This window comes from Micrasema longulum, unplaced genomic scaffold, assembly GCF_059751315.1.
Source record: "Micrasema longulum isolate JH-2025_06_02 unplaced genomic scaffold, ASM5975131v1 h1tg000107l, whole genome shotgun sequence".
NCBI lineage: Eukaryota > Metazoa > Arthropoda > Insecta > Trichoptera > Brachycentridae > Micrasema > Micrasema longulum.
In genome coordinates, this window is record NW_028277313.1 from 1,302,809 (window position 1) to 1,323,345 (window position 20,537).

Sequence of the window (20,537 nt, forward strand, 5' to 3'; positions counted from 1 at the left end):
AACTTTTAAAATTAAAAAAAATAAAAAAACTACTCATAAATGAGTAGGTTTACGTTTTGACCCATTAGTTTCTTTGTAGACGTCGCTCAGTACGCAACTCCTGATTTGAATTCAACTATGCCGTGTTGTGTCCTTTTAAAGTGTAAAAATACTGCTAGGATCTTAGAGAAACAGGATGCTATCACATTTCATGTGTAATCAGCAAATGAATGTGTATATGACAAATGCATTACTTAAAAAAAAAAGTTCCATTTGTCAGATTGTCGAAGAAACTAAATAGAAATTTAGTTAGTGTTGCCAGGGTAGTAATTTTTTTACCCTAATTTGCTCATCTAATGAGAGAATTAATGAAAATTGTATCTCGGATTTAACAACTCTGGGGTGGACATTTGACCGACATTATCTTCAAAACATCAAATATTATCTAACACGACATAAAAATATCCGTTTTATGTAAAATAAAATTTGTTTTATATTTTATGTTTAAAGTTCATTAATTCAATTACTCTTATTAAATGATCCTTTACTTATCTACTCTGTTGTGTCAATCAATATTTCCGCGTGCACAATAAAATTTTAGAGAAATTCAGAGATTGGTTTTTTTTACCTTACATTTGTGTTATGATTTTTTTTCCATCAAGCAACATTACGCTGTGGCGAAAGTAGGGCATAGTGGGGGAATTATTGGACACAGTCCGATGTATTCAAATATAATTCTACGCTCCTTCTAGACTATTCTGAGCACGTTTTGTTTTTTTATCTGCATGTATTAAAAAAATCACACTATCTGAATGTATAAAAAAAGTATTTGAATATAAATGAATTTTTTTATGATAATTTTTTAATTTTTTTTTTAATTAAGACACCTCCCATTATTTGTTGGTAATGATTTCGACATGTTTAAAATATTTTTGAAATATTAAGAAAAATAATTTTTAAGTATTTTCAAACCGATTATTTTGGTATTGAAATAATTCGGCAAAATCTGCTCTAGCATAAAAATGAACAGATGGTATAATTTAAATTCAGATCCCAACTAAAATCCCACTTCTTTAAACTATCATACCCTCAATTTTAAATCTGGAAATATAATATATCACTTAAGTTTAGTTAGAATGTAAGTTTAGATTTACAATTGTAAAGCGCCTTTGAGGTGATTTTTATACAAAAATGGCGCTATATAAATCAACCAAATATCATTATTATTAATTTTTTTATATTAATTAATTGAAGAAATGTGGATTGCCAAACATAGACAGAACTGCTAATGTTACACAATGTGTAGAGTTATCACTCAAACCAGTCAATGATATTCGTATTCCCTTGACTCAAAGATAATTTTCCATCTCAATATATAAATTAAAGTATTTTTTTTAAAATTAGAAACATCATTATTAAATTTCTATGTCAACAGTTCATTGGTAGTGAGGAAATCCAGTATTTTTTTTTAGAAAAAAAATTGTAAATAGACTGTTAACCTGAGCCAAAAATACGTTTTTTAAATTTTTTTTATGTATCGTATTATCAGCGCTATGATTTTTTAATGTTTTGTATTTCTTAAATTACTCCGCGTGTGAAGTCTTAAGTTCTCTTCCACTTTTCCTTGGACAAATCCGCCATTTGGACCGTCGACTTACCATAAGTCAGAAATCTTTCACAACTCTCTAATCAGAGATTGATTCATATGAACTAGTGACGTCGTTCGAAGTGGTTTTGTTTTTTTTTTTTTTTTTAATTCATACATTTTCAAAAAACTTTGTTTTACAATTTAATTCTTAAATTTTTAAGGCGTTTAAGAATTTATTTTTTATATCCAATTTCCCGTAGGGCTCAAATTTCTCTGAAAACTGAACTTCGAACTTCTACAAAAAAAACAGTTTTTCAGTTAAATAAAACGGTTCATTTGTCCATTTTATCAGTCAAGCTTTCCTCTTGAAGTTGGTGAGAAAATTATAATCCAAGGACACTCTCGTAAAATAAAGTAGTAAAACATTATTGTTGCTCAAGTTATTTCGCTTGAGTTTGAACGCTATTCTTCTTCAGCCTTATTCGATCTACTGCCAGATAAAAAACTTACATATGAAAACCACATTGAAAATATAGTGAACCGGGCTTACAGAAACTTAGGTTTTGTTATCCGCACTTACCAAGTTTTTAATGATATTGGTAGTATCAAATTAATTTATTTCGCTTACTTTCGCAGTCTCCTTGAATATGCCTCCTCTGTGTGGTCTCCTCAGTATTCCATACACAAGATAAGGCTTGAAAATATTCAAAAAACCTTTTTGAGACATCTCAATTGGAGATCCAGATTTACGGACCTTAACTATAAAACTTCTTGTCAAAAACATAATTTACTTAGTCTTGAGGATCGTCGTTTGGTATTAGATATGGGGATTTTACATGATATTCTTAATGGACGTCTTGATAGTCCTGTTCTGGTTTCTGAGTTGGCCCTTAATGTAGCTGGCTACCACACCCGTCACACGAATCTATTTCTTTTCCATGTACCTACAGTTCGCACCAACTATGCACAGAACTCTCCTCTGATTCGCTTGACGCGTAATTATAATGTATTTTTCAATAACATAGACATATTTAACTGCAGTAAACTCACTTTTAAAACTATATTTGAAAAAAAAAATATTTCTTTATAAAAAAAATATTTTTACATTATAAATTTAAGTCGTTTCTATTCACTCATATCAAACACACACTGACCCTGTCCATAAACCTACCCTCACACCCATATACAATCACACATATATTCACATACCTACCAAAACCACACTCCACTTTTTTACATGCGTATCCTCACACAAAAAAAAAAACTCGCACACATGCACTTCCATGAATTAATATCTAACTGAACTGGATTTTTATAATTGTATTTATGTGGAAAACTGATTTGGCTTTATTTTATGTTTTTTTTTATAATGTTGTGTAAATTTTTTTGTATTTCTGTTGTTTTTCTGAAAAAACAATATTTAAAAAAAAAAATTAAAGGCCTCTTCCAAAAGTTTCCAAATTTTTCTATACCCCGTTTTTTTTCACCGAGGCGATGTCGTCGGGTCATCTTTTTGTGGCCTCGCAACTCCTTTTTTGTTTGCCAAGGGTCTCTACTTTATTATTCTGGAGTTCTTAGCTACTTACTACATCTTAGCTTCAATTCGTTTTTATCCAACTGACCAAAACCTAAATCTGCAGAAATTGAGTTTTAAAGTTTTCTTACAAAATAGACATATGAACACAATTTAAGACAAAATTCGTTTCAAAAACCCTTTAGAAATTAAAAAAATATGTCTTTTTATTTTATTTTATCAATAAAGGCTTTTTCAGAACTCCTGTACCTAAACTTAACTCAAATGCTCTGTTGGACAAAAACGAACTAAAGCGACGACATGTCATGATTTTGTCCCGCCAAGAGCCCTGCCAAATGCCATTTTAATTTTGCTGTTCGATCCACGATATCTAAATTCTAAATTATGCGTCATCGTCGTAGACAGTAATTTGTAAAACAGACATTTTGATTTAAGTAACAATAATTTTAATAATTATAGGAAAACTGTAACGCAATGTATAAAAGTCAAAAACAGTCCCTTATGTAAGTTAGATAAATTACTTTGTAATAACCCATTGGTATAATTTATGGTCATAATTAAGCTAGTCAATTAAAAAAAAACAATGTTTAAACTTTTTTTACTTTTTTATATTTATGCATGTGTTCACATTTAATTGATGAACAATATCTCAACATAACAAATTGTAATTATTAGTAATAATTTTTAAAAAGCCCTTCAGGTACCCCAGCGTCAAGTTATTTGAGGAATTTTGAGATCGTAGATATAAAGCAATTATATATGTTTAGAATAATAATGTTTGTGAAAGCAAATTATTCTACCGAATCCCAAAAGGAACACTCCCACACTACTGGAAGTCAAACTGAAGGATGGGTCATGGGGTCTACCACAAACTCTGAATTCGGGCAAAGAAATTTCAGGTTTTTGAGCCCCAAAATGTTCAATATGTTTCCCAAACATTGCAAAACCGTGACCCGGATTCAATTGAATAAATTTGTTAAAAATTGGTTACTGGGTTTAGGTAGAGAAAAATCGGAAAATTTACTCAAAAAAATCTTTAATAATATATTGTTTAAATTAATATTTTATAACTGTACAATAAATTTACTAGTAGGAAGTAATGTTTAAATTTATTGCAACAGAGGGGGAAAACATGTTTGAGAAGGGAATATGGAAGTCTAGGCATTTACAGGGCTTATGACCTGTCATTGGCTGGTTTAAGTGGCCACTTTACACACTTTGTAACATGCACCATTCTGCCCATGTTTAAACATCCACATTTCCTCAACTCTTTCATCTGTTGACTTTTGTGAATTAAAGGCGCTGAAACCTTTATTATGTAGGTGAATTCATGAGGATGAACCAAATTACCTATTAGGCAACGCCTAAAAAAAAATTCCAATTTTTATACTTCTTCTTTTACCAGGTAGTTAATATGCTCCAACCTTCTTAAAAATGTTTTCCCTCTCTCCCTAACTCCCTAGGGAGGAAATCCAGCCAGTCTGCAAGCATTTGTACATACTCAAATATTGTGGAAGTAATGTTATTGTTTATTTTCCATAAATATGTCTCCCTTAAAACAGGTTGTACCTAGTTAGGCGACTAGAGATGATCCAGAGAAATCTATTACCTAAGTGTGTGTGTAGTAGATAAAGAAATTGTTATTTTTTGTTATTAACAAAAAACGACCACGATTATTATTTTTAGTATTGTTATTATTATTATTATTATTGTTATTATTATTGTTTATTGTTTGTGAACCACAGTAAATAAATAAGTTGTCGTAAGGAATATCCGATTTAAATCATTCAATATTGTGATTTTGAGAATACTGTATTCAAAATGTTCTCCAAATTCAATCTGAAAGTTCAAAAAGTTCCGAAAATGCTGTAGAAGCTGTTGAATCGAAAACGAAATGTAGACAAGGATCTGCTTTATGACGAGACAAATCAATTATTGAAGCAAATATTTCCTCAATTCGTACAATATGATTTTTTAACATTTTCAGTTGATTTAATGAGGATTCAGTTATTAAAAGTCACAAATTTCGGCGATCTACCGATATTAATTTGTTTTTTTTTCTCAATATATTAGTTAAGCTTTTGGGAATGCGTTTTTATAATTGGGAATTTATAAATGAACGAGCAAAGTTGCTTATTAGTCGACACGATGAAGTCAGAGTTAATTTGTAAAAAATAATAATTATAATATGATTTGCGAAGAGTTTGTTAATTTTTTGATTTTTTTTTTATTAAGAAATGTTATTAGTTATTGGGCTAAATTAAATGTGCTGTGGCTGTAGCTGAAACGGATCTTCTTATTTATTTGTGATTTTTGTTCTTCTTGTACGAAATAAATTAATGGCATATAATTAAATAGACACGTTACTAGCCATGATGTATGGAATTTTAATTTCTGGATAATTTGTCTTCTATGAGTTATTTGAATGAGACAGCCGCGCGTGAAGAAAAAATTCTATAATTACGTTGTAAATGAAAAACAATACATGTATATAATTTCATTCGTAAATACAACCCAATTTATTTTATAATTAGATAAGGAGTTACATTTATAAGTACATTTTTCACAGTTTTATTATGAACTATAAAAAATGACATTTGCCAGCACAAATAAATAAATATGAAATAAGGAAATGCGCATATCTCTTTCTCACGTGTCTTTTTATTATTTGTCTGTGAAATAAATGACATTTTGCCACATATTGAATGACTACTGGGCGGGGCGGGACTGTGGTGGTAGGGATTAGAAAGTAGGTAAATTCCTGGGAAATTGTCTCTTTAAGTAAACATATTTTTTTTTCTGGATTTTTCTGCTGTCTTCAAACACGATGTAAAAATTTGTTTTATTATAAAATGTGTTTATTCGTGTCATAAAATACATAAGTCTAATCAATTTACAAAAGAAGAAAAATAATATATTATAGAATAATTAACTTTTTCCAAATCTTATAAATAACTTCGAAAATATTGAAGAGTTAGTTTATCACCGTTCAGAAAATAAAATTATTGATTGATCAGTGATATCACATCAATATTAGAATGAATTAAAACAGAATACAGGTCAAACATGTATCGTAATAAGCACTCCGAGAAACGATGAGAAAAGAAAACTCTGTTAAAATGGATTCTAAATATAAGTTCACATGGAGGAAACATTAATTTACAAGCATTCAATTCTCGGAAGAACACTGGCGTTGTATTTCGGTGGGCTGGTAGTTATACCAATTATTGGCTCCGTGCAAGGCATGATTCCATTGGGGCTGACTATCTTAAATCGTTGCATCACTCCGACGAAGAATAGGAACAGACATCCTCTTGCGAGAGCTTCTCCGAGGCATCGTCTTCTCCCTTTAATTTAAAATCATTTCATTAGATTTTTTTGAAATGTATTACTTAAGTAAGCACACGGGGAATGAATAATTTAAGCTTACCTAATCCAAATGGCATCAACCTGTCTACTAGCCCTTCGTTTAGTTTTCCATCTGGTGTAATAAATCTCTCTGGATAGAATTCTTTTGGATTTCCCCAGATACCAGGGTCCATGTGAACAGAGTAGAGACTAATGAGGACCACGGTATCTTTAGGGATTGTATAGCCCTCTAACTGGGTGTCGCGGACAACGCGTCTTGGCCCTGTGAGTGGCACAATGTTGTAGTACCTTTGGATTTCGTGCAGAACAGCCATTGTGTAGGGTAATCTAGAATCCAAAAACATTAACAAATTTATTATTATTATTTAAAAAATAACAAAAACAGCTAACGTGAGTTTTGTGTCCAGTCAGGGTATTTTTAGATATTATAAATAAACCTATTACAGTGTGTATTATAATAGAACGAAAATTCAATAATAATAATAATAATAAATACATTATTATTTTACAGGGCAAGAAGGACACTTTCGTACTTCTCTACTTTTCTACTTTTATTGGGTATTTTAAAAAATCTTACTAGCTAAGTTTTCGGTATACTATTTTTAATGGGTAAGGTAAAACATTATCATCTCCCTGTCAAAATTACCATCTGTACACCGATTGTAAATCGGTAGTCAGATGACAGAAGTGACCATCTGTATTTTTGTCTATGTTTAAGTTTTCAAAAGTTTTAATTAATATTTCAGTAAATACACGCATAAAAAAAAATCAGCATCATTTAGAATAGTAATTCATTATTGAAAAGCAACACAAAAATATTTTAGTTTGTGAATTAAAGTCTTGAAATTGAGACGTATTTCAGCTCTCCTGATCATTTTTGAAAACTATAGATGGTCCCTTCTGCCATCTGACTACCGAAATAGAGAACTGCATTGTTACTGTTACCAATTGCAGGATTTCTCGATTGTTTGGTCCATTTTATAAGTCGAACTCGAGACCATATGCATAGTAGGCAAATGAACACCCACTTTACGATGAACAAACTATAAGTTTGTATAATCATTTTAAAAATCACGCTATTATTGACCTTGCCCGTAATGTACAAGGTTTAAATTTCAACAAATTACAACACAGATTGAGAACATTTTAGAGAAGGGAATATGGAAGTCAATGCATTTACATGGCTTATGACCTGTCGTTGGGTGGTTTAAGTGGCCACTTTACACACTGTTTAACATTCACCATTTTGTCTTTGTTTGACCATCCATAATGTTTATCCTAATGACTCTCTAGGGGGTAAAATCCAGTCTTTTGTCTACAAACATTTGGAAAATCTTAAAATATTATTTAAATTTTACATGTAGTTTTTATTTCTCAGCTATCTATATCTGTGTAGCGTTTGGAAAAGAAATTTTGGCTGTGAACTCTCATATATACTTTTACACATTTGCTTAGTGAAGAGAATACCACAGAAAAATGTATTCAAAAGAAGTCGGACTATTGAAGACATTAACAGATCTGCTAGTTCACTTGAAGAGATCCCGGCATTTAGTGCCCAGTTATCATTTATTATCCTTATTGTCTGTGCCATTCTAACTGTGTAAGATACTACATCTTTTATAAGTCCTTGTGACTTATTTTGGAATGTATGAGCCTTAGATCCTTATCAACGCTTCTGCATGACGCCTCCAGGACATATTGTCCTTTCACATTGAATAGGGCATAATAATATGGTAAAAATGCAGCCATCAATAGACTTCACTCTCTAGGCAATAAGTACCAGGACATTGGTGACTCATTTCACATGAAATTTATTACATATAGAACGGCTCTTCTTCTTTATTTTATTGGTAATAGTTCAAGGTAACTATTTGTTACTTTTGTTAAAAATTTGTTTTAAACTTCTTTATTAGTGGTTTTTTTTTCTTTTTTCGTTTCTTTTCTTAATTAATTTATAAGTAAAAAATATTTATCATTATATATTTTTATACATAAACATATACTATTTACCTAAATATTAGTTTTCAATAATAATACAAATATATATATATATATTTTTTAATGTTATTCAAAATTGTCTTCTTAGTTATTTTTTTAACTGGTTCAAAGTATTTCTAAAACCAAATTATCTTTTTTTATCGATAATTATATAACTGGTAATATTTTATTCTTTTATATATTTCTTAGACTTTTTAAATTAATAATATTGTTTTAAATGCTCTGTATTACTTATAATTATGCTAAAATGTATGTATATTTAATTGTATTTGTAACTAATATTTACATATTTACGCACTAAGTGCCGTTTATTTAAATAAAATAAAAATAAATATGTGATTTTGAGAAAATAATAAATATTAAATTAAATCCCCAATCAAACAAACATGGTGCATTTCATTTTTTGAATGGCTGGTTAAATTGTAGGACTCAATATTTTGGATGTATTTTTTTGTCACTTCTAGTAGTGCCTGTTTTCAAAGGGAGAAACGGCTGTCCCGCGAAGTGATAAAAAATACATTATTTACAGGACCTTAGGTGTGGAACACTCCACCTCCAGAAATTCGAAATTGTGCAACGGAATCGCTTTTCAGGAAAAAATTAAAAACTTATTAATTGAAATGCCTGTAGTACTATCATCATAACTATTCCCTTTCCGAACCTAATGGTGCACAGGGCACTGCATTCGTGTACCAACCGCAGCGCATCTTGATCATCTTTGTTACATGAAGGTAAGGTGATCAGTCTTACGCTTCAAGTACCAGTTCATGGACTGTGAAATAGTTTAGTGTGAAAACAGTTTTAAAATAAATAAATAAAAATACTTCCTTTCAAGGTGATGCCACTGCATGATATAATCAAAACTATTTTTAATATCATAAACTTTTCTGCTCACACAAATTTAAAATACACATTTGGTCATAATATTCACGACTACAGTACGCGTAACTCGGGGAATCTTAATGTATGTAAGTTTCGCTCAACGAAGTTCGGCAAAAAGTCTCGGCAAAAGAAAATATTGGCCATTCCGAATTTAATAAACTGTCCGATAAAACACGAAAAGTCGAATAGCAAATCCAAAAGAGTCGCAATTTTTTTTTTAACTTAAATCTTTTTGATAGTGATAGTGATTAATGTAATTTATATAGATGGTGTAAAGTACTGTGTTTTATGTTTCTTATATTATGTTTTCTTACTTTTTCGGATGTATCAACTATGTATAATATAATAATATTATGTATTGTAACAAGTTCTTTTTATGTACTGTCTCAAATGAGTTTTTTTAAATAACTCCTGAGAGTATAATATCTTTTATATGTATTATGTTTCATTAAAAAAAAAAATAAAAAAAATAAATAAAAAAAATCAAATCAAATATTTTCATTTCATTTCATTTCATTTTTTTTTGCACCACAACAGGCCAGGAGGCCCAATTACAGTGGTGAAATACATCACAGAACAACCAGGCTCGAGAAAAATCACATTTTAATTTTTGTGTTCTCACCGGGAATCGAACCCGGAACCTTCCGTGCGTGAGTCAAGCGTCTTGACCACTACACCACGGAGGCCGCCAAATATGTCGGGAATCGAACCCGAGACCTCTTGCATGGTAGGCAAACGCGCTGACCATTACACCACGAGGCCGACTATACTATAAAATAATGGTATGTGTATTACGTGATTTGTAAAATTTAAAAGAAAATAATTCAGAATCAGCCAACAGATGGACTTTATTTTATTTTTTTAAATAAGTTATTATTATTATAGTTGGGATCTATGTTACCTTTAAGGCCCACGAAGGAATGCGGTAGTGTGTTGTGTTGTCCGGTTGAGTTAGGATAAAAATTGACTGTATTCTTAAAACCGAAGTGCCAATTTACATCGAAACTCAACCGAGAAGCATCACAACACATTTACCGCATTCCTTCCATGTGCATTGAACGTAGACCCCGTCTAAATACAAAATACACATAAAAAATAGAAAAAATAGTGGATCTTACAAATGCTTGTCTTCGAGACAAGGTGTTCTGCTCATGAGGACTTTGTCAATTTCTGCTTGGACCTTGGCCTGGATTGCTGGGCGGGTCAGCATTATGAGGAAAGCAAAGTCCAGAGTATTGCTGGTAGTCTGAGAACCAGCAATGAAGAGGTCCAGGATAACCATGATCAGCTGGTCATCTGTAATGCATATCTTCAAAATATTCTCCATGTAAAAGTAAAGCAAATTTTTAATAACCATCGCAAAGTAAAATATATAAGCTCTTCAGGTTGCGCCTCAAGGGCCGTGATCTACACAAAAACGTAAAATCAATATTAGAAATAAACATTCGTATTACATATGTATAATGTAAAAAATATTCTCTACTCCTTAGTATTGGATAATAAGTTATTTTACATACACAATAATTAAAGAGGTTTTTTCACAATATTATCATAACATGAAGAAAGTAAAAAGGTTTGAAAATGTTCATATTCAGATTATTTTAGCAAGGAATTCAAATTCAATGTTAAACGCATTGGTAATATGAAAATGTACATACATAAATATAAAAAGAATGAAACCTACTGTTTCAAACCAATTAAATTTCATTATTCGCAATTCGGTTAGCGCAATTTATAAAAATACACATAAATAATAAATAAGCAATAATATTTTTTTAAATCATCACTTTTATGTTCATGAATAATACTGAAATTATGAAAAAATGTTTAGTTTTTATTAATAAAGCATAAAATATGAAGTTGAGCAAAGCAAATATTCTATTGTAATTCTCTGGGTATAGACGGACGAAATATACAGTTTTGTTTGTGAAATAGAACCAGAACTCTGGAAGAGTGTTTTCAACTCGGGTTGTGGTCCCATGGGCTAGTGTTGCGGACTCACAAGTCAAAAGTCCGAGGTTCGAACCCCACTCTACCCCAACAGCAAATATTTCCTTTTTATAAAAAAAAACTCGATAGCTGTTCTGAGGTAAAAATCCTAAAAAAGAAATCGAGTGAAGATAAGTCCGTCTCGTTGTGTAATGGTTGGCGTGTTTGCCCACCATTTTTGAGGTCCTGGGTTCGATTCCTGACACGTTGTTCGTGAAATATTGATTTTAAAGATTGTTTTCAATATTTCATTGCTCCTTGACTAGCATCAGAAACGTAGGAGTTATCACCTAACCTTCGTATTACAGATGATCGAAATACGATGCATTTGATTTACAAATGCAGTGCCCTGTGCACCGCTGGGCATGAAAAAAGGAATGATGGTAATGATTTGCAATGGGGAGAATTTCAGGGTTTTACTTCATTTTAATTTTGAACATCGGATCTCTGATCTAGAATTCGCTACCGTGAATACAATAGAAATGTTTGTTTTATCCACTTCAAAGTAAATCCATATATTCAATAAAATTATTATTGATCTGGTGTAGGGGCAAAACATTTTATGTGTGTTGCTGAATGGATGCTCGAAGGAGCAGTCGTTAAGTGTTCAATATTTTTTTCATTGAATGTAATTAATTTTAATGCAATCGCTTCGTAACTAAGAACTGTTCAAGATTGCGACGAGTTTTCATCAACATTATTCCTATTTTATTATTTTATTTAGTCATAAAATAGTACAAACATAATACATGAATGTCCCAACATAATTTTAAATATATACGAATAATTATCATATCTTAACAATATACGCACACTTGAAAGCTATAACGAAAAATATTGCAGATAATAAAACATTTTCAATTTCTAGTTTTGGGAAGAACCAGAAGATTTGTTGATATGGGTCTTGTAAAATCACCTAAAACATAATCACTGAACCACCTCCAATCACCGCAGCCGCACATTATCCTATCAAACCGTGACAATTTTGAAACAAATTCACCATACTATAAAACATGGCTCCAAGAACAATCCCGAGAAAAAATACAAAAGGGAAGTGGATGCTAAATTACTTACTCATTGTAAACAAAGAAAATCCTTCAATACAACGATTTTCGTTAAAAAAAAAACATGAACTCATAATTTCGGAAAATCCGCAAAAAAACGTCCATATAGCAAACTCAAATATGATTACTTTTAAAAGCTAACTTATCTGCCACGCACATGTTTTTTAAACTTACATTTAATTAAAACGATTTTTTTTATTTCTTATTTCTTATGGTATTTCCTTATAACATTTTTTTATTTTTTTATTTATTTACAATTTTAAAAAACCCGTTAGGGTTACATTAGAAATTTAATATTGTCTAGTCATTTTATGTCTCGTCTAGTCTAGTTAGTTCAGTCATTTTATGTCTCGTCTAGTCTAGTTAGTTCAGTCATCATGTGCTTTTTCAGATTGATTTTAAATTTGTCTCCATTAAAAGTTTTCAAGTAGTAAGGTAGGTCGTTGTAGTGTTTAAGTCCATTATGTAGTATTTTTGACTGTCCTGTGTTTGTCAATAACTATACAGCTCGGTGCATCAACGAGTTCTGTGTCTTTGTCTTCTTTCAAAATAGCAGCCTTACTTCATTTTTATTTTTAGTTTTATCCGTGTTCACATTGATTAGATAAAACCTTTTTAGACAACCGTTTTGAGAAAAAAGCATCAAGATGGTTCTAAACGAAAATATGAAACTAATTATTGATAGATGGCGCTTTTATAATCTGTTTATTGAAGAATGCTGTTTTTACGTTTATTTTCAATGGAAATTTTACAAAACGTGGTTTGCGGAAACTTTAAAATATATTGATTATAGCAAATACCGTAATATATACGATAATTTGGGTCCTTTTCACAAAATGTTGTACAAATCAAAAAATAAGATAAATATTTTTTTGTTTTGTACACCATTTTGGGGGAAAAGGACCTTAATTATATTGCTGTGGTATTTGTTACAATCATTATAGTGTAAAGTTTCCGCAAACCAAGTTTTGTAAAATTTCCATTGAAAATAAAGGTAAAAAATGGCATTTTCAATAAAAAATTACAAAAGCGCCATCTATGAATAATTAGTTTCATATTTTCGTTAAGAATCACATTAATCATTTTATGAACAAAAAACAGTATGGAAAATAATGAAACAATATGAAAAATGTGAAAAATATCGTGGAATATGAGTGTAACTGGATATCTCTATTACACAAAACATTTTTGTATAGATGGGGTCTACGTTCAAGGCGCCCGGAAGGAATGCGGTTGTGACGCATCAATTTTTATCTAAACTCAACCGGACAGCATCACAACACACTAGCGCATTCCTTCCGTGCGCCCTGAACGTAGAACCCCATCTTACATCGTTATACATTAAGGTTTGGTTGTTTATCAAGTCATTTTAATGCAATTTTTTTGAAAATAAAAAAAAGGAGTGAATAAAGCAAGATAGGGTTATTGCGTATAATGTTTAAATATATAAACGGAATTTTAAATAGAAGAATATTTTTAGTTCGCAGCATGGTCAGTAGAAACTTTGTTTTAATGTGTATTATAATCCGCATTAATACCACAAATAAGTAAATAAAAATAAAAGAAGGGTCGTACGTAATCCACAAATTTGTGTATCAAAGCATCTTCCTTTTTTTATTTCCATAGTAAATTACTAAATGTTATTAAATATGTGTCTCACCTATTGAACTCATCGACTTTTCTATGTCTACCGGTTTCGAGACGTACCTGTCTCTTAGTCAGGACACCAATTAAACCAACAAGCAAAATTCACTATACGCCTTCATTATAGTTGTTGCACAAAAATAATAAAAAAACAACATTCCATGCAACGTAAAAGTAAAAGTAGGCAACCCTTACATGCACTGATTACGTCATGAAAATATTTGATATTGTGGGAGAAACAGTTGGAAAAATAGGGAGGGGATGAAGGGAGGGGCGTAAGTTTAATAGGTATAGGGTAACCATTACAATGGAACATTTAATGGACTATATTGAAAAATTCATCCGAAAAGCATGCCATGTTGGTTTTATATTTTTGTGCAACAACTATGGTAAAGGTGTGTTGTGGGTTTTGCATGGTGGTTTAATTGGTGTCCTGACGAAACCGGCAGACATATAAAAGGCGGTTAGTGGTTATATACAAATATTTAATAACTTTTAGCAAAACATTTTATTCCTAATTGAAAGCAGATTTATAGATTTTTACATACATATAAATGTGTGTGTGAATGTATTCAGACGTGATACTTTTTCATACCTGTAAATGTTGAATTCTTATCATTCTGTTTCTCTCTCATTTCACACAAAAAGGTGTGAATCAAGTCTTCGTCAGCGACCGAAAATGTTTTACGGTGCTCATTTATTGCTTCCTGTTGAATCAAATTAAAATCTTATAAACTTTCTTAAATTTTCAAAAGCAATTTTAGGATTGTGTAGTTAGTACATCTTATATAATCGAATCAATTATATATTTAATCCCAGTAAATACAACATAATGCCGCTGTCACACACAATATTACTTTGTACACTGATTTTAATCAAACTACTATCGTTTTAGGAATGTAAGTACTACATTGACCAGTGTCACAGAAAAATTGTTTAGAAAAAAGAGCACTATCCACAGTGTAATGATAAAAGTGAACTAACTTTAAAAAAAATAAATTGATGATAGCAACCTTTTGCATTCTAAATTTATGATATTAATTGACAGCAATACCCGTCAATGGAAGGAGTGATTTACAAAACTGATAGTACCAAGTGATATTAAATTACATTTAAAAACCTGACAAATTGTCAGCAGAGAACGTCCAGGACTGAAGAAGAACCGGATGTATTTTAAAGTAGGCATGTGAGGTTAAGGCTTTCAAGAGGCATCGGAAAAATGTGGTCCAGTCAACCGAATCTCCTGAGATTGATTACATGATAGTCATGGGAAATGGCTTTGTATATATAATTGTTAATGTGTAACAAAATAAATCAGTTGCATTTTTGATTGAAATGTACTCTTACGCTTGATTATTCAGGATATTTTTTGTCCTAGATAGGGTGTATTCCTAAATTATCTAAAATTACAGATTTTGGGGTAAAAATACGGGAACTTGAGTTTATTTTACCATATATAGTTCCGTATACTTCTTATTATGACTGAAAAACAGAACGTCCTGCAAACTACGAAAGAGATAATCAATTGTCTCCCTTCTTTGAATTTAGCATCACCATTGTTTAAATTTTAAAGGGGATGTTTACCAAGAAAAAGTCATGAAGTTGTTTGTTGAGGCGTGTGAGAAGACTAAAACCAGTTTTCTCGGGGGCGATGAATCTCAGGAAAGGGAATTGGTTGAGGAGACCACCAGCCATGTCGAAGGCGCGAGACCTCTCACTCAACAAAGTCAAGAGTTTCGGCAAGCGAGCATCGTCTTTATCAATCCTTTTCCCTGGAAAACAGAAGTGTGTGATTACAAAAACAATTTTAAAAAATCATTTATATATTCAGTTTTTTTTCAGTGCCGCTGAGATAGTAAAGGTTACCAACCCTCTATGCTCCTCATTTCACAGTACATGGGATATAAAATCACAGGGTTTAAACTTAAAATACAGGACACAGCGTTTATAATATAGTCCGTATTCTTCTTTGTAAAATACAGGACACTACCAATATGATGGTTAAAAAACGGGGCGTTCTGTAAACAGAACGCTCCATATAAACAGGGCAGTTGGTAACATTAGTAATAGTGATACCTCTCACCTGTCACTGGTTGTTACCATACAAAAATTTCAAAATCCGTCTTTTTTTAGGAAGAGACATCCAAAAAAATATTTTAAAACAACTAATCATGATGACGACGCGCGTGATTTTATTCAAATTTTGCATTAAAATGTTTTAATGATTTTTTTGACACTTTATGTCACAACTTGATAATTTCAAAAGTATATTATTGGATACTTTAGATAGTTACAAACCTATATTTAATTTGTTTTAAACCTGGAAAAAAGTCGTTTTATAACTTTTTGAAGATCAAATATAAAAGAAAGTCAATGTCACATTTTTCGCACATCCGTCGTTTTTCTACGATCTACGGTGGTCCCGCGTCCATAGAGGAGTCATAGCCCGCGGTCATAGCCTTTTGCTTTTGTAATAAACATTCAAAGCATATGATACCGTATTTAAAAAAATACTTTTTCATAAGAATGACTTATTTCAGAAAAAAACAACTCATTTTTATTGAAATATATAGTTTATTAGTTAAATAAAATAGGAAAAAAATGTAAAACAATGATGCTTAGTATAAACATATCAAAACTTTATAATTTATTTATATCGGTTTATTAAGTAGGTACACAAAAATTACATTTTGACACAAAAATACATAGTTAAAGAGTACAAATATAAAACTAAACGTACAAAAAAGTAACGGTTTATCAAAAATCTAATGTGGGTGTTGTCACTTTACATAAATAAAAATTTCAGAACTTAATATTTACAAAAATCTATATTTTCAAAAAAACTTATTAAAAACTATTAGTTGCACTTAAAAAAAAAAACACTACAATTCTAATACCTCTTTTGACAATGTAGACTTCTTGTTACGAGGCAAATACCTAAGGCTTGAAATAAAGTGATCTGAAGTAAGAAGAAGTTTATGTAAGATATCGGTATTAGATAAAGTTCGTGACATTTTTCGTGTGTTATTGCGCCAATAAAGCTTTGTATTTTTGTTGCCTGATTCCGCTGCTTCCTCAAATAACTCTCCACTAGACAATAATGCATGCTCAATCACCTCAGACCTATGAATATGTATTTTATGGACAGAAGATGGCAAGTAGTACCATGGATATTCCTGAACTAGTTGTTGAGCAGTTTGTAACGTGTAATCCCTATACTTAACTTTATTTATATTATATCCTGATTACAAACATTGCAGCAAATGGCAACACTTGTCTATCACATTCTTATTAAGGCCATAATTATATAACAAGTCAGAGCACTTAATACTTTTTAAAACTTCCTTTTGAGATTCAAGTTTACGGTTTGTGGTGTGATCTAACAAATATTGTAATTCCATTTCGGCAGACGATTCTGTGATTATTTTCTCCGATTGATAGCACCGCTTTTTTTATTTAATACATTCTGGTAAGATGGAAGAGTATAGCAGCTATTTTGAAATGCACAAATTATTTTATTAATAAATACTGATGTTTATTTACTTTGATTCTACAAGAGAGATACTACTTTGTCAGTACTGACTTGTGAAAAAGATGTATTAGATTGATCGGAGTACTTTCTACGTTTTGATCGTTAGCTACAGTCCGCGAAATTCTTCCTGTGTCGATCATTTGAAAACGGCGTCTCTTGTAGCTGCTCCTTGACTCCTTTTGTTCGTTGCGTGGATCACAAAAGGTCGCATTTTTCTGTCACATTTAACCAATCAGAATATTTACCGACCATTTTTGGTTTTAAACGGGCACATTGCATCCAATACTTGGATTTTTTATGTATATGTAATCAATACGATTTTTCAAGTTATTTTTGTCGATATTTTTGACATCGGGTTTGGCAAACACATGTAAAGTATGGCGTTTTTTTCCATAATACTTCCATTTTAAGCTAGCTAAATGTCAAACAAATGCATTTGCGTAAATAAACACTTATAAAGAGATCCTGAAAAAAAAATGTACAAAAAAGTCTATGCGTGTGCAATGTACAGAGTGCATGTCTTATACTAAACCCCGGAGCAGAGTTGTGCAGATAAAAATGTATATATCGTAAATAAAATATTCTTGTGAACATTATGTAGTAAATAAAGTTGGGGGCATAGCGGGGCAAAATAGTTAAAAGTTTATGGAAACAAAAATATTTTTTTTATTTTTAACAAAATTTGTGAATTACGTAGCAGGGACACTATTCGAAAACTACTATTCACTTACGCTTCAAAGTATATAAAAATAATTAAACATACCCTCAACTTGAATTTCCCTCACAAAAAAACGATTGAGAAATATAGAACAGTTAACACAGTGACTAATAAGCGCACTGATTACATTTCCTTGGATGAACTCACTTTCGATACTGAAATACAAATGAACCCTTTAGAAATCTTAGGTTGTTTTTATACTTTCAGTTAATTTGGCTTTTAGTCACTAATTACCTGCAGTGGCACATCATAATTTGGACATGAATATTGGAAGGCTGTGACCTACGGCGGGACCACCGTGCGATCCCGACAAACTTTTGGCGGCTGTGGCAATATTAGCTTTAGAGGAATTTAAATTAGAAGGGACCTATAAATACCCCAAGTTCAGTGTACACTTTCCTTTTTTTTAACCATACTTATTATTTTTTATGCAAAATTAATTTAACTCTTGTGTGCCTGTGGTGTAACACAAGTCTACATAGAATACAAGACTTGATTATCTCTCTTATTTATTCAAATTATGAAGTTGTATTTTTTGTAATCCTGAAATCGACGCTTACACACAGGATTGGGAAAGTAAATTCTTTATAAATTTGCAGGATTTTAATACAAAAAATATTTAGCCTAACCGTGCGAAAAATCATTCTTTGAGTAAAAGTGATACCAATACCACAATAAATATTTGTACCTCAGATGCAGACGGATGCAAACCCCTAATGCCTAAAGAATCTACTTTCTCTATGTTATTTCTAATTATTTATCGCATTAATTTCATTAAAGAGCCCTCAAATATTCAATATATACATATATATGTATTCAACGCATTGACATATTCATACTTAGACATGCCCTGAGTATCAAACGCTCAGTCATGCCCAAAGCGTATTAAGTTGTTCTTCGACCGCCAGCTAAGCGTTACGATTTGAATCGAAACAAAAATACCCACTTATGTCACGAAAGTGTGAAAAAACCTTTCGGATAAACATTGTAAAAAGGATTGTGTTTTCATTAGTAAACATTTGTTTATGGGTGATTAACAAAGCTTAAAACAATTAATATTCAAATTTAAATATTATTTTTTGTCAACGTCAAACTACGCCTAGGGGAAAAATTGTTAATCTCTTCTTACTAACAGGGCTGCACTGATAGAAATACGTTTTCAAAATAGAAAAAATCTAATTTAATAATTATTTTTTCAATCTCCAAAATCTAGTGAAAAGAAATGAATGGGTCAAAATTACAAAGTATTCAAGGAAATTGTCTGATTGGGATCCACCAAAAACGAATGTTGATTGTTAACGTTAAAACACAAACATCTTTATGTACCAAAAATAAGTATACTCCAATTTTTTCGGTAGCATATGCATGATCGTTTAATGCGGCCCTGGTATAAATAAACAAACTCAGTAACTAGGGGATCGTTTTCGTGTCACTACATTTGAAAATAATTTTACTTTATAGGAGGCGTCTATGTATTAATACATCAATAAGTTTTTCATTGCATTTTTTACGCCTGCGGTGCTATTCTAAACCGCTCTCGCAGCCGCAGAAAATATTTTATTTACCTACAAAATACGCGAGATAAAGGTGTTGTTGCCACGAAAGCGTTTAGAATATCACCCCTGATATTTTTCAAATAAACCTACCGGCTGTGAACATCCAGAGTACGTTGATGACGTGGGGAGCCAACATGGAGTTTAGGTACACGTTGTTTCCGGACTCTGAGCAAGTCTTTACGAGTTGGTGCAGTTCTTCGATAATGTACTCTTCCATAATGGGTTTCCCGAAGCCGACATTCCGCAAATGCCGCATGGCGAACTGTCTGTGTTCCTGCCACAGAGGTCCATCCACGCCAGTAATACCTGAAATACAGAAAAAAATCTTCAAAAATAACGAAAGATGTACAATAATTATTTGTGCGATCTAATGTACATTTTACATGATATTTCTTTGAACTTTTACTGCTTATGTCAACATAAAAATATACCGAAACACTATTTTGACATGCGCGTGATAAACTAATTTTTTTGAAAAATTAAAAAGAAATCGGGTTGTGGTCCCGTGGCTAGTGTTGCGGACTCACGGGCCAGAGGCCCGAGGTTCAAACCCCACGCTACCCCAACTTGATTTCCATTTTCTAGTAGTGAGTTATGTACAACTCGTTGAAAATGGCCACCAAAACTGAAATATTTGTATAAATTGTAAAAACGCTGATATTTCTTTAAAAAATATAATTTGGT

The 20,537-nt window shown here is 31.5% G+C and overlaps 1 protein-coding gene across 1 annotated transcript in view; it reads right to left on the reverse strand.

The window, feature by feature from the left end:
* Positions 1-5,937: 5,937 nt before the first annotated feature.
* Cyp305a1 (Cytochrome P450 305a1) overlaps positions 5,938-20,537 on the reverse strand; it is a 71,841-nt gene continuing 57,241 nt past the window's right edge. The window contains exons 3-8 of the mRNA XM_088237733.1: positions 19,944-20,159; positions 15,632-15,819; positions 14,643-14,754; positions 10,469-10,646; positions 6,532-6,797; positions 5,938-6,448 (exon numbers count right to left, since the gene is read on the reverse strand). Of these exons, the coding sequence (XP_088093859.1) occupies positions 6,261-6,448; positions 6,532-6,797; positions 10,469-10,646; positions 14,643-14,754; positions 15,632-15,819; positions 19,944-20,159 (1,148 nt within the window). The 3' untranslated portion in view covers positions 5,938-6,260. The remainder of the gene's footprint in view (positions 6,449-6,531; positions 6,798-10,468; positions 10,647-14,642; positions 14,755-15,631; positions 15,820-19,943; positions 20,160-20,537) is intronic.